This window comes from Mauremys mutica, chromosome 18 (genome assembly GCF_020497125.1).
Source record: "Mauremys mutica isolate MM-2020 ecotype Southern chromosome 18, ASM2049712v1, whole genome shotgun sequence".
In the NCBI taxonomy this organism is placed as follows: Eukaryota; Metazoa; Chordata; order Testudines; family Geoemydidae; genus Mauremys; species Mauremys mutica.
In genome coordinates, this window is record NC_059089.1 from 8,197,127 (window position 1) to 8,209,733 (window position 12,607).

A 12,607-nucleotide genomic window follows, 5' to 3' on the forward strand; every position below is an offset into this window, starting at 1 on the left:
TTTTTGAGATGGGCCAACCACATCTGCACACAGTATTCAAGATGTGGGCGTACCATGGATTTATATAGAGGCAATATATTATTATTATTGTCTTATTATCTATCCCTTTCTTAATGATTCTCAACATCGTTCTGTTCGCTTTTTTGACTGCCGCTGCACATTGAGTGGATGTTTTCAGAGAACTATCCACAATGACTCGAAGATCTCTTTTTTGAGTGGTAACAGCTAAGTTAGACCCCATCATTTGATATGTATAGTTGGGATTATGTTTTCCAATGTGCATTACTTTGCATTTATCCACATTGAATTTCATCTGCCATTTTGTTGCCCAGTCACCCAGTTTTGTGAGATCCTTTTGTACATCTTCGCAGTCTGCCTGGGACTTAACCAGCTTGAGTAGTTTTGTATCATCTGCACATTTTGCCACCTCACTATCCTTAGACCTTCATCTGAGGATCTGCAAGCATGTTAGTGACACTTATTAATGAAGCTCCCAAGCGCCCTGTGAAGTAGGGAGGTTTGATGAGCCCTGTGTGTCCAGGGAACAGAGACACAGCAGTGGGAAAGTGTCACACATCAAATGGCAGAGTATAAGGCAGTCGTGGCTACCTTGTCAGAGGAGCCATAGGTCTAGGAGATTCATCCTGGCCTTACCAGAAAGTGCTTGTGGCCTCTAGGGAGTATGAGGAATTGTCTGACAGGGATTTGACATGACCAGTTATATGAAAGAACAGGATGGCAGCTGCCCACGAAGGAAATGGCCCTGCAATCATGGTGTCTGAGGGCTTGTATTACTCATGCCGGTGATGAGAGACAGAGAGACACCTTGCCCTCCTTGACCTTCACCCACTCGCCAGTGCTCAGCTCTCCCTTCTGCTACCTGCCCCAACTCCCAGGATTTTCCTTCTCATAGGCCTTGTGCCCTGGCACCGCCTCTTACTCCCACTTTTCTTTATCTATAACTGCTGTGGCTGTTCTCCATGTCCCCACCTGGACACATGCGTTTCCCCGCTTCGCTCATCTCCACCTGTGTAGCAGGGTGGACCCCTGCTCCTGCCTGAAGGGATTAAAAACAGCCCTGGGAAGGGGCTGTGGCTGGGGCAAGAAGCCTGGGCTGATTGGGAAGTGGCTGCAACTGGGCCACGCCTCAATTAGGCCCAGCTGGCCCCTATATAAGAGGCTGTGAGCCAGAAGCCCGGACAGTCTCCCTCTGCCTATAGAGGGAGATCGGCCTGGCTGCAGGGAGCTAGACCGGGTACCTGAGGGGAGCAGGGCTGGGGAAAGGCAGAGGAGCTGGGGAGCTCCAGCCTGGAAAGCCCCAGGCTGCGGCCTAGCAGTGGGCCAACTGGTACTGAGGGTTGCAGAGGGCAGCCCAGGGGTAGGCCAAGGAAGCAGGTCCAAACCCTCCTTGCCAGTGATGAGTGGCTGATACTGCAGTCTGCCCCAGGACATGGGGCTAGACAATGACTGGCAGTAGCCATACACTGAGGCAAGGTGGGGATAGAGGGTGGGGGTTCCCTGAGGAGGGGAGACCCTGAGAGAAAGGGGTTACTGCCGGGGGCAGCCCCCCATGTAAAAGGGCACCAGGTCCAGGGAGGGACACGGGGGCCAGAGGACAGGCGGATCAGTGGCCTGCAGAGGGCGCTCCAAGGCTGGAACGAGCTAATTCCCGAGGACAAGCAGCAGGAGGCGCCGCAGGGGCGAGTCCGACCAGTTACAACCTGCCAATACTGAAGTTACTCTCATCTGCTGACAGTGAAACATACACCCTGAAGGAAACAGGAAAGTCTCAGCCAAGGGTTTGGTCCCATCCCATGGCTCTGGATATGGGGCCCAGTTTTCCTGGAGGCATCCTCACCATTGTCTGCAAAGCAGCCTCTCTGGTCACCTTTCCCTAAGTGCACGGGGAGATGCGAGCTGAGCCGAGGACAACACCTTGTGGACCAGGGAGCAGGCAGTGCCCCAGCTTGGCACATTCACTAGAGACCTCATATGTGGACTGGTTACAGAGCTTCCACCCCAGAGAAAGATGCGTCAGATTTGTACCTTTAATATATGTCGGTGCCCTGCCAGTGATGACTGCTCTCAGCATGTATAAATTACACATGGTGCCATCTAGTGGCTGAACAGTATAAGAACAGTTTAACATTCCATTCCGTTTGCTATTTGACTCTTCTACCATTACGTGATCATGCTCTCTTTGAAAGTTCAGTACAGATCATGGTGTTAAGTGTATTTGAACCAGACTGGTTTTCTTATTACATGACAGGAACACTTAACAGCTTGGTCATCTGTGTGTACATTAGTTGAAATGACTTTCTCTGGTTGGTTTGGAGTCTCTGAATATTCTTCTTCTTGTTCTGCATCCACCATCTGTAAAGTTTGCTCTATTGACTGTTCTTTCTGAGGAACAAACCGTAGATGTTGATAGTTTCTGTTGAACTCTCAACTGTCATTCTCAGTCACATATGATCTGGGCAATGAATTATTGTTCTTTACGACAGCTGGAGTTCTCCATTCTTTTTCTCCATTTAGTTTGACACACATGTGGTCACCAGGTTCTAGGCCCAGCAGTTCTCTAACTGAGTGGTGTCTCTTATAAAAATAGTCATAAGCTCTTTTTGCCTTTGTAGCTGATTTGGCTACTCTCTTCATGTCTGGCCACTTTGGAGATAGTTTCTTTTCCGAAGTCAGAAGAGCAGCTCTGAGCTGCCTTCCCACTAGGTGTTGTGCTGGACTATATCTAGTAGATGTTACCAGTGTTGACCTGTAACTCAGAAGAGCAAGGAGTGGATCTTTCTGCTATAGGATTTTCATGGCTGTCTGTCCAGCTCTCTCAGCCTTTCCATTTGCTTGTGGGTAATGTGAGTTGCTTGTAATATGACCAAAATCAGATTTCATTTGGAATTACTTTAATTCTGCTTCAGTGAACTGTGGTTCATTGTCCATCACTAGCTGTTCTGAAATACCAAAATGATTCTTGATTGTCTGTACTAAAAGTTAACTCCCTGATTGCTTTGATGCAGCAAACAACTGCAAAATATCCATATTTTGTGCATTTTTTACATCTTGCACCTTTGGTAGGACCTACATCTCTTGGGCTATGAATTTTTCCATATCTTGTGCATTGAGTCTGAAATACCTTGTAGTTAGCCTGGAATTTGTCTCTCTTAGCCTCAGGGAATCCTCTGATAATTACTTTTAGCACTCATGATGCTCTGTTTACAGCTTCTAAGCTAGTTTCTTCTTTTTCAAGTTTGGCAAGTTGCTTTTGGTTTTTCTGTTTCACCAGCTCAGACTGCTTTGCTATTTAAAAAGCTGTGTGTATGGTTAGGTCTGTTTTTAAATAGTAACTGCTGTGGAAGATTTTTATCTTCAAGCTCTAAGACTAATCTGTCTCTGATATTTTCATACTTTACAGTCTCAAAATCAAAGTTTTATGTCAATGCATGTAAAGCTCTGATAAAACATTTGACACATTCTCCTAGTTGTTGAAGTCTCTGGTGAAATCATGCCCTTTCATAAATCACATTTTTCTGAGGTTTAAAATATGCATCAAACATAGCCATAGCCCTTTCATAGTCATCTTTGTGACCGTCTCCTATAAAGGTAAAAGATTCAGAGATATGCTGTGCTTGCTTCCCCATAGCATACATTAAAGAGGATACCTGAAAGTCACCAATTTCCTTGTGGAGTTTGGTTGCAATGTGAAATCTTGCAAAATCCTGCTTCTAGTCTGTCCATTTTGAAAGTCTGTCAGATATGAAGCTCTCTGGGGCATTGAATAGTGAGTGCCATGTTGATGAGATCCTGCAACATTTGTTCTTTTTGTTTACTTCTGTTTGCAACATTTGTTCCTGGTTCCCTTCTGTTTCTGTTCTCCCCAGGCACCAGTTCAACTGCCTTCACTTCTAACACCATGTCATGTACCAGATATGGAGTGGTTTCAGTGCTTCCATCTCAAAGAGAGATACATGAAATGTGTACTGTACCTTTTACAGTACTTAAATGCATTGCCAGCAATGCCTATGCTCAGCATAGCTAAGGCATGTTTCACACATTGTCACCTCCTGGCTAAACACTATAATATGTTTAACATTCCACTGGAAACTTCTCTGAGCTATGTGAAAGGGACGCTACCCTCCATAGAGTGTCTCTCTCTGCTGCTTTTAGTACTGTCCACCACTCTCTTCCCTCCTCTTGTGGTTCTTCTTTGCCTTTGGTGGCTTTTCATTTCCCTTCTGCCTCTTGTCTGTTTGGTGCCATTCAGAGTCCTCTCCTCAGAGACTCATAGACTTTAAGCCCAGAAGGGACATCATGATCATCTAGTCTGACCACCTGCACATTGCAGGCCACAGAACCTCACCCATCCATAACCATAACCCCTAACCTCTGAGTTACTGAAGTCCTCAAATCATGATTTAAAGATTTGAAGTTACAGAGCCTTTTTCATGGCTACATCACATTGGCAGCTCATAATCATCCTGTGATCAGCCAATACACTGAGGTCTTTCTCCTCCTCTGTCACTTCTACCTGATAAGTCCCTAGCTTATAGCAAAAATTCTTGTTGTTAGTCCTTAAATGCATGACCTTGCACTTTGCATTATTAAATTTCATCCCATTTCTATTACTTCAGTTTTCAAGCTCTACCAGCTCTTCTTGTATGATATTCTGGTCCTCCTCCATATTGTCAACACCTCTTAACTTCATGTCATCTGCAAATTTTATTAGCACACTCCCACTTTTTGTGCCAAGGTCATTAATAAAAATAAATAAGACTGGTCCTAAAACCAAGCCCTGAGGACAGTTCAGTCAGTATGATCCATTGTAGTCTCCCCTTTAACCAGTTCCTTGCCCACCTTCCAATTCTCATATTGATTCCCATCTTCTCCAATTTAACTAATAATTTTCCATGTGAACTGTATCAAATGTCTTACTGAAATCCAGGTAGATTAGATCAACTGCCTTTCTTTTGTCCAAAATCAATTATCTTCTCAAAGAAAGAGATCAAATTGGTCTGGGATGATCTACCTTCCATAAAACCATGTTGTATTTTATCCCAATTACTGTTTACCTCTGTCCTTAACTACTTTCTCTTTCAAAATTTGTTCTAAGATCTTCCATACAATTGAGGTCAAACTAACAGGTCTGTAGTGTCCCAGATCGCTTTTTCTCCTCTTTTAAAAATTGGTACGATATTAGCAATTCTCCAGTCACAGGGCGTGACCCCTGATTTTACAGATTCATTAATAACCTTTGGTATTGGGCTTGCAATTTCATGTATCAGTTCTTTTAATATTCTTGGATGAAGATTATCCAGGCCCCCTGACTTAGTCCCATATCCTCATTTCTACTTCTCATTTCTATTAGCCACCCTGCCACTAGCCCTAAGATCCTCATTATCCTTATTACAAACTGAGGCAAAATATATGTTTAGGCATTGGGACATACCTAGATTATCTTTAATCTCCACCCCATCCTAAGTGCTTAGTGGTTCCATTTCTTCCTTCCTTGTTTTCTTTTTATTTATATGGCTAAAGAACCTTTTACTATTGGTTTTAATTTCCTTTTCAAGCTCCAGCTGTGTTTGGCTTTTGGCAAGTCTCACTTTTTCCCTACAGTTTGCGAGCTCCAAGGGGTAGGTTTCCTTGCTGATCCATCTCATCTTCCATTCCTTGTAGGCTTTCTGCTTTCTTTTAATCACCTGGTTGAGATGTTTGCTCATCCAGCTTAGTTAGCAACCCTTCCCTACTATTTTCCCCCCTTGCTTGGGATGCAGGCTTCAGATAGTTTCTGCAACTTTGACTTAAAGTAATTCCAAGCATCCTCCACATTCAAATCCTTGAGTTCTTCAATCCAGTCCACTTCCCTAACTAATTCCTTTAATTTTTTAAAGTTTGCCCTTTTGAAATCAAGGCCCCTAGTTGCAGATCTATTTTTGTTTATCCTTCCATTTAGTTTAAACTGAATTAGCTCATGATCACTTGAACCAGGGCTGCCTTCTAGAGACAGTTCTTCTGTGAGGTCCTCGCTACTCACCAAAGCCAAATTTAAAATGGCATCACCTCTTGTAGGTTCAGCAACTATTTGGTGAAGAAATCTGTCAGCTGTCACATCCAGGAAAATCTGGGCCCTACTATTATTAGTAGCACTTGTCCTCCAATCTATATCTAGGAAATTAAAATCTCCTATAATTCCTGGTAGTATTTAGTTCATTAAAAACATTAAACAGGTCTCTATCCGTATCCAAATCGGATCCTGGGGATCTGTAGCATAACCCACACACTATCCCAGGGGATCCTCTGGTAGCTTTCTTCCCCAAAGTTATTTTGACCCAAACAGACTCTGTTTTATCCAGACCATCACTTCTAATTTATTTACAGTCAATCTCATCATTAATATACAATTCTACTCCTGCATCTTTAGCTTTATTTCCTAAACAGCACATAGCCTTCAATACCTGTACTCCACTCATGCCTACTATTCCACCATGTCTCTGTTATCCCTATAATATCCGGTTTCACTTCCCGCACCAATAGTTCTAGGTCCTCCATTTTGTTACCCAGGCTCCTTGCATTGGTGTACAGCCATCTTTGTTGTTTCTGCTTGGCTGCGCCCAGATTCATCACCCAATTAGGTACAGTCATTCTATGGCCAGTATCACCTACCTAACTGTTAGCTTCATTGGTATCAGCACCATCTTTCCTCTAAATGTTCATTCTCCTACCCACTGCTGTTCCTTTCTCCACTGCTGTATCCTTTCTTACTTGATTTTCCTCACAGTCAATATTAGAAGCTTACATGAGCATCTCCCAGCTGTCTCCCCCAAGTTCCTAGTTTAAAGCTCTTTTAATCAGTTGTGCAAACCTCCATCCAAGAAGTCTATTTCCATCCCTACTCAAGTGGAGTCCATCTCTCTAGAACAGTCCTCTATCCATGAACGCCTCCCAGCAGTCAAACATCCCAACTCCCTCCTCATAGCACCATTGCCTGAGCCATCTGTTGACCATCATAATCTTGTCTCGCCTTCATTCTCCTCCTCTAGGGACAGGTAGGATGCCACTGAAGATCACGTGAGTATCCATTTCCAGCAAGAATCTATCAGTATCATTTTTTCCCACACAAAGGATAATCAGTGGATTCTTTCCTGCTCCCATTAGGATTCTCTTCAGCTTCAGGTCCACACCCCGTATCTTAGCTGCTGGCAGACAGTGCACCCTTCTGTTCTCCAGATCAGCTCTGGTGACCAGCCTGTCTGTTCTTAGTAGGGAGTCACCAGTCACGTAGACCTGCCTTTTGGTGTGATTGTCTGGCCTTCCTCCTGTTCTTTCTGGCTGCAACTCATCTTGTCTTTTGTTTTCCCTTGCAATCTTCTGTGAGTGATCCTGTATCCTCCTGGGGCTCTGAACTCTGGCTGTCTCCATTGACTCTTCCCCTCCTGTTATGGGACTAGCCACTGTTCTCTTCTCCCTGGCCCTCCCTCCTTCTGTTACTGCCTGCTGAGCCCCTTCTTCATTCTCCAACTCCGCAAACCCGTTCCTGAGCTCTATTGCTCCTTCACTAGTCGGGTTTTTCCTCTGCCTGGTTCTCTTAGTCACATGCTTCCACTGGTCGCTTTCCTCACCCAGCAGCCTCCCCTCAGAGCTCCTCAGTCCAGTTTGCATCTGTGAGTCTTGGCTTTTCCCCTTCAGCCTTTTCCCATCCCTCCATCATCTGTTCTAATCGCCTTCAAAACTCAGCCATAGTTTCCACTTGGATCTTCTCTTCCATCAGCGGCATTTCATACAAACAAAGCTCTTTTGGGGTCCCTGCTGCAGGATAATGTACATCCCACAGCTCCCATATCCAGTCATCTTCACTGGCTCTTGCGTTCCGTGGGTCATTGCCACTTCTGCCTTTGAATCTGTCACAGCCTTCCCGCCTAAGCTCCTGCTAAGGAAAACAAAAACCAAAAAAACCCAAACAAAAGCAGAACACCACACACACACACACACACACACACACACACTCCAACCGCCCCTTTCAAACTCCCACTCAAACTCTCCTGTTTTCAGCTCCATTTATTTGCTCCTGTGCAGCTGGCTGGCTCCTTCGCTCCTCAGTCCCTTCTTCATTGTTTTCTCTAATCTTCCCCGTCAGTGACCTCACTCACCCGCATGGCTTTCCCTGCCCCTTCCACCACCAAACCTAGTCTCGTCTCAGCACGTTTCCAGCAGCCTCGCCAGCATCTCTTTCGAGCTGACCCACCACCAACTGGAACTCATTTTCTCCAACTCTGAGTATCTTGCCTTTCCTCTTGAGCCCATTCCTTCACCTCCCTTTTCTACCACTGTTGTGAGCTCCGCCCCTCCTTGTCTCCAAGGCGCATGCTCACTCCTTTTAAAGTATCAGAGGGGTCGCCGTGTTAGTCTGGATTTGTAAAAGCAGCAAAGAGTCTTGTGGCACCTTATAGACTAACAGTCTTTTTGGAGCATGAGCTTTCGTGGGTGAATACCCACTTCGTCGGATGCATGAGACATGCATGAGACATGCATCCGTCAAAGTGGGTATTCACCCACGAAAGCTCATGCTCCAAAACGTCTGTTAGTCTATAAGGTGCCACAAGACTCTTTGCTGCTTTTACTCCTTTTAAAAGCACCCCATCCTCCATGTCTCCATGGCTAACACCCTCCTCTGTGCCTTGGTCAGCTCTCACCTGGACCATCATTACCTTCTCCTCCCTGGCTTCCCCACTTCTCACCTCTACCTACCAAACATCTCTCCTTCCCCACTGTTCTGGCCCCATCAGCTCCTCTTCTATCCCTCCCTTGGTTTCTGACCTCTGGCCCCATCCATTTCACACTTATCCCTCCTACCTTCTTGCAGGATCTTGCCCCTGCCCATTTCTCTGACCTCATGTTTTCCAGCTCCCTCCTCTCATGCTCTGTGCACCTCCCAACCCTTCCGTCTCATTGCTCCCACTCTTGGCTTACATCTACCATCTGCTTTCCCTGCTCCTTCCAATCTCTCCCTAAAACCCACGAGACCAGGGTTTATCCTGCCTAGTTCTCTTCTCCAATAATGTCTCCTCCCTCTGCTAGGCTGCAGCTGTTCAGGGCAGGGATTGTGCTTTACTGAATGTGTGTAAAGCAAAATTTACATTCACAGCAATATACAGTTTTTTTTTGTATTCATTATAATACGGTGAAAAAGTAAAGAAACAACAGAAAACCTAGAGGGTGTTTTCATCTTTATTTGATAAGGGGGATATTAGCAGTGCATTGTGGGGGGCGGGGGGTGTACACTAAGGGGGACAATCTGGAGAAGGGTGAAATATAACCATGGCAAGCAAGAGTCTGCATAAGGTAAAGGTAGGGATGGATTTGACAGTAGATAAGAGGCCCCATAGAAGTCGATGATGCGCACTGATTCTTATAGAGCAGGACCGAGCCCATGGGTGACTGTGAATTTGGAGAAGACAAAGTGAAGGATCAAGGTAAATAGCTGAAGAGGCAAGTGCTGTTTTCAGGGTATTTGCTGATCCTAGAAGAGCCTGGTGCTGACTAACTGGAAACAGCAAGTCCAGATCCAATGTTTACAATGGGAAAAAGAGGAACTTCCAGATGTGCAGAAGAGTTTTGTATGTTAGGAATAGTGAGACCGTAGGGACAATATTTGTGACTAGCTGCAGGAGAGTGCACATTATCCCTCCTTGCCATGCCCAATGCACACAGGCTGGGAGCGTGGTACAGCCACTGCCTGGGCAGCTGCAGCCGTACTAGCTCCTGTGTTTGGCTCTAGAGGCCCCTGGGTCAACCCTAACCCTCAGCTGCACCTGGGAGCGTGGATTTAGCAAGGGTGAATCACCAGATTTAGAGACAGGTCAATCAAGTAAGACGAAATGAGCTACAATCAGGCTAAGCTGAGTAGATTTTGGGCAAGATGGATTATTGGAGGGCTGCTGATGAGCTGGTTGGAAACAAGAGCGACACGTGGGAGTTACATGGTGCCCTTGCCTTCCTGAGACACTACCAGTTCTCCCCTGGTTGTACTTCCTTTTCCTTCGCCCCTCGCCTCAGCAGACAGATGGATGCTGCCCCAGGGACAGTTCTCTTGCCAAGCAGCAGGTCTGTTTTGGGCAATGGGTGGTTGCATGGCCTCTGCCGGTTGCTAGGTTATTTCTTTGCTAGAAGGTGGGAGAAAAAAAGCCAAGAAAGCTCACCCTGGACACAGCAAAAAGTGCATCAATCCCCTGGCCCAGCCTCAGGGCTGGCTGGAATATCATCCCATGGAAATAATGGTCCTATTCCCCTTCTCCCCTCTGCCCCTGCCGCTTCTCCTTCAGCATCGCTCTCTCCAGGCCTTCCCCAGCCTCTCCTGTGGCTGGCACACAATGCAGCCTCCTCTCCTGGCTGCTCAGTGATGGGCTTTGTCCACTACTGACACTTGGCTCTTGGTGAGGCCCCGGCAAGGGGCCTGTGAGTTTTGGAGGGTGGGGTGTTGTCCACAGTGACAGAGAATGGGAGCAGAGGAGACAGGGTACGGGGCTCCTCTGTGGTAACAGGCGCCTCTCTAGTAACAGGGATCTTCAGAGTTTTCAAACACATAAACAAAACATTTAAAGCTAGAGAAGGCAGATGATGATGACGACGATGATGATGGATGATGAACTGGCAGTGCCCATGAATGCCGGTCTGGGTTCTGTAGGGAAATCACTTCCCTCTTCTGGGTCTGGTGTTGGGTGGGTGGGTGGCGGATGAAGCTCTTTCCCGTATTAATGACAAGTAAATTCTGCCTTTCCCCAAACAGATTCTAGTCTCAATGTAGCTCCTTCCTGCTGTGATTTCAGCCAGGGAGGTGAGCGGGGAGAGAAAACACACTGAGCACAAGTCCTCCTATTCACAGCCAAAGTCAAACCCGCGCACTCAGGGAGGCCTCACAGCACACTTCAGTCCTGTTTTAGCCACATAGGCACCGCATGGCGCCCTGCCCATGCCCACTGGAAAACCCGAAGAACATTCTCTCTAGAGGCAGAGGTAGATGGCAGGGACCGGGTGTGTCTTCTTGTATTTTTTATCATTTGCAGAAAATCAGGTTCTTTCAGCCCTTGGAGTCCATCTGCTTGGGCTGATCACCGCTCACACTGTCACCGGCATTTCCAGAACAGGGAGCCGTATCTTCAATCCCTCAGTCTGCTCCCACTCAGCAAGTGCTCGTGTCACCTTGGGCTGGCTGTGACGCACATTGCTGGACTGGGGGAGACGTCCCAATCACCGCTAACCCTCTGCCTTTGTGCTCTGGACTGCATCCTGCTCTCATGAATCCCAGCCCCACAGGGAGAGGAAAGGACGGAAAGAGGATGGGGAATTCTCTCTGCTGTTGCATGAGGTTTCATTCTGGCCATTCTGCCTCAGCCTGGTGGGTCTGAACCAGAGCAGGGGAGAGGGAGGCAGCTGGTACATGGGGCGATCGAGAGAGACTCATCACTGTCACTTTCTTTTGTCTCTTTTCAGTGAGGATGACGCTGCCACAGTGTACAGATCGGCAGCCATGCTGAATATGACGGGCTCAGGATACGTGTGGCTGGTGGGGGAGAGAGAGATATCTGGCAATGCCCTGCGATACGCCCCTGACGGTACTTACCTCCACCTCTCTGTGCTAATCTTCATTGCATGTGCAGTGCAGTGCAGTGGGATCTTGGCCCATCACTAGGACTCCTGGGTTCAAGAGGAGAGCCCAGGGAGGAGACAGTGCTCTGAGCGCTGTCCTGGCTGTCACAGAGCATTCTGAGAAAACAACCAGCTCGCTGTTACTTCCTGTTACTAACAATGTTACCCTCTGATGCACCCCAGAACAGCAATCCCAACGCCACCAAACAAACACAAAAGAAGCAGCAGCAGCAGCAGCAAAACACCCAGGTGCATTGTTAATCAAAACATGCACTAACCGTGAGCCAGTTAGGACAGCAACAGTCTGAATAAAACATAGTAACAGTCCCAAGAGCAGATACGGAGCAGCAGACTCTGAGTAGCTGCACACACCCCAGGCTATGCACGCGCGCACACACACACACATGCGCACGCGCGCGGGTCCTGCGCTTCTAGGCGGTTTATGCTAGCCTCAGTGGCTCACTGTGACCATCTCTCTCTAGGGCCAGGGTCACAGTCTACTGAGCCCTTTTCATCATAGGCTGCAAGGAGGTTGGGGAGAGAACTCCCACAGTCTCTGTTCAGCCTCCTGTCCTGACAGGGGCCTGACTTCCCCTCCCAGGAGCTGTTCCTGTAGTGGTGAGTTGAGGGGAACCCGGGCCCGCCCTCTACTCCGGGTTCCAGCCCAGGGACCCTAATGGTAGCAGCTGTTGGCAGCCAACTTTTCACTGCCAGAGATGCTACATTTCCCTGGGACACTTCCCCACAGATCTCCTGCTTCTCCCTTCTTCACCCTTACCTTAGGGCTCCCTTACCGATGGTTTGGGGGTGTCTTCATTAACCAGCCCTTCAGCCGCACTTCCTCTCCTCTGGCTCCCTGGCTCTCCCCTGCCTGACTGGAGTGAGCCCTTTTTATAGTATCAGCAGGGCCTTAATTAGAGTCAGGTGGTCACATTAGCTTAATGGCCTCACCTGACTC

General features: G+C 47.2%; 1 protein-coding gene across 2 annotated transcripts in view; it reads left to right on the forward strand.

Moving 5' to 3' along the window:
- The window catches only part of GRIN1 (glutamate ionotropic receptor NMDA type subunit 1), a 73,339-nt gene that overhangs the window by 28,197 nt on the left and 32,535 nt on the right, over positions 1–12,607 (forward strand). For both annotated transcript variants that reach the window (XM_044992658.1, XM_044992659.1), the window contains exon 5: positions 11,494–11,615. In XM_044992658.1, coding sequence (XP_044848593.1) covers positions 11,494–11,615 — 122 coding nt within the window. The remainder of the gene's footprint in view (positions 1–11,493; positions 11,616–12,607) is intronic.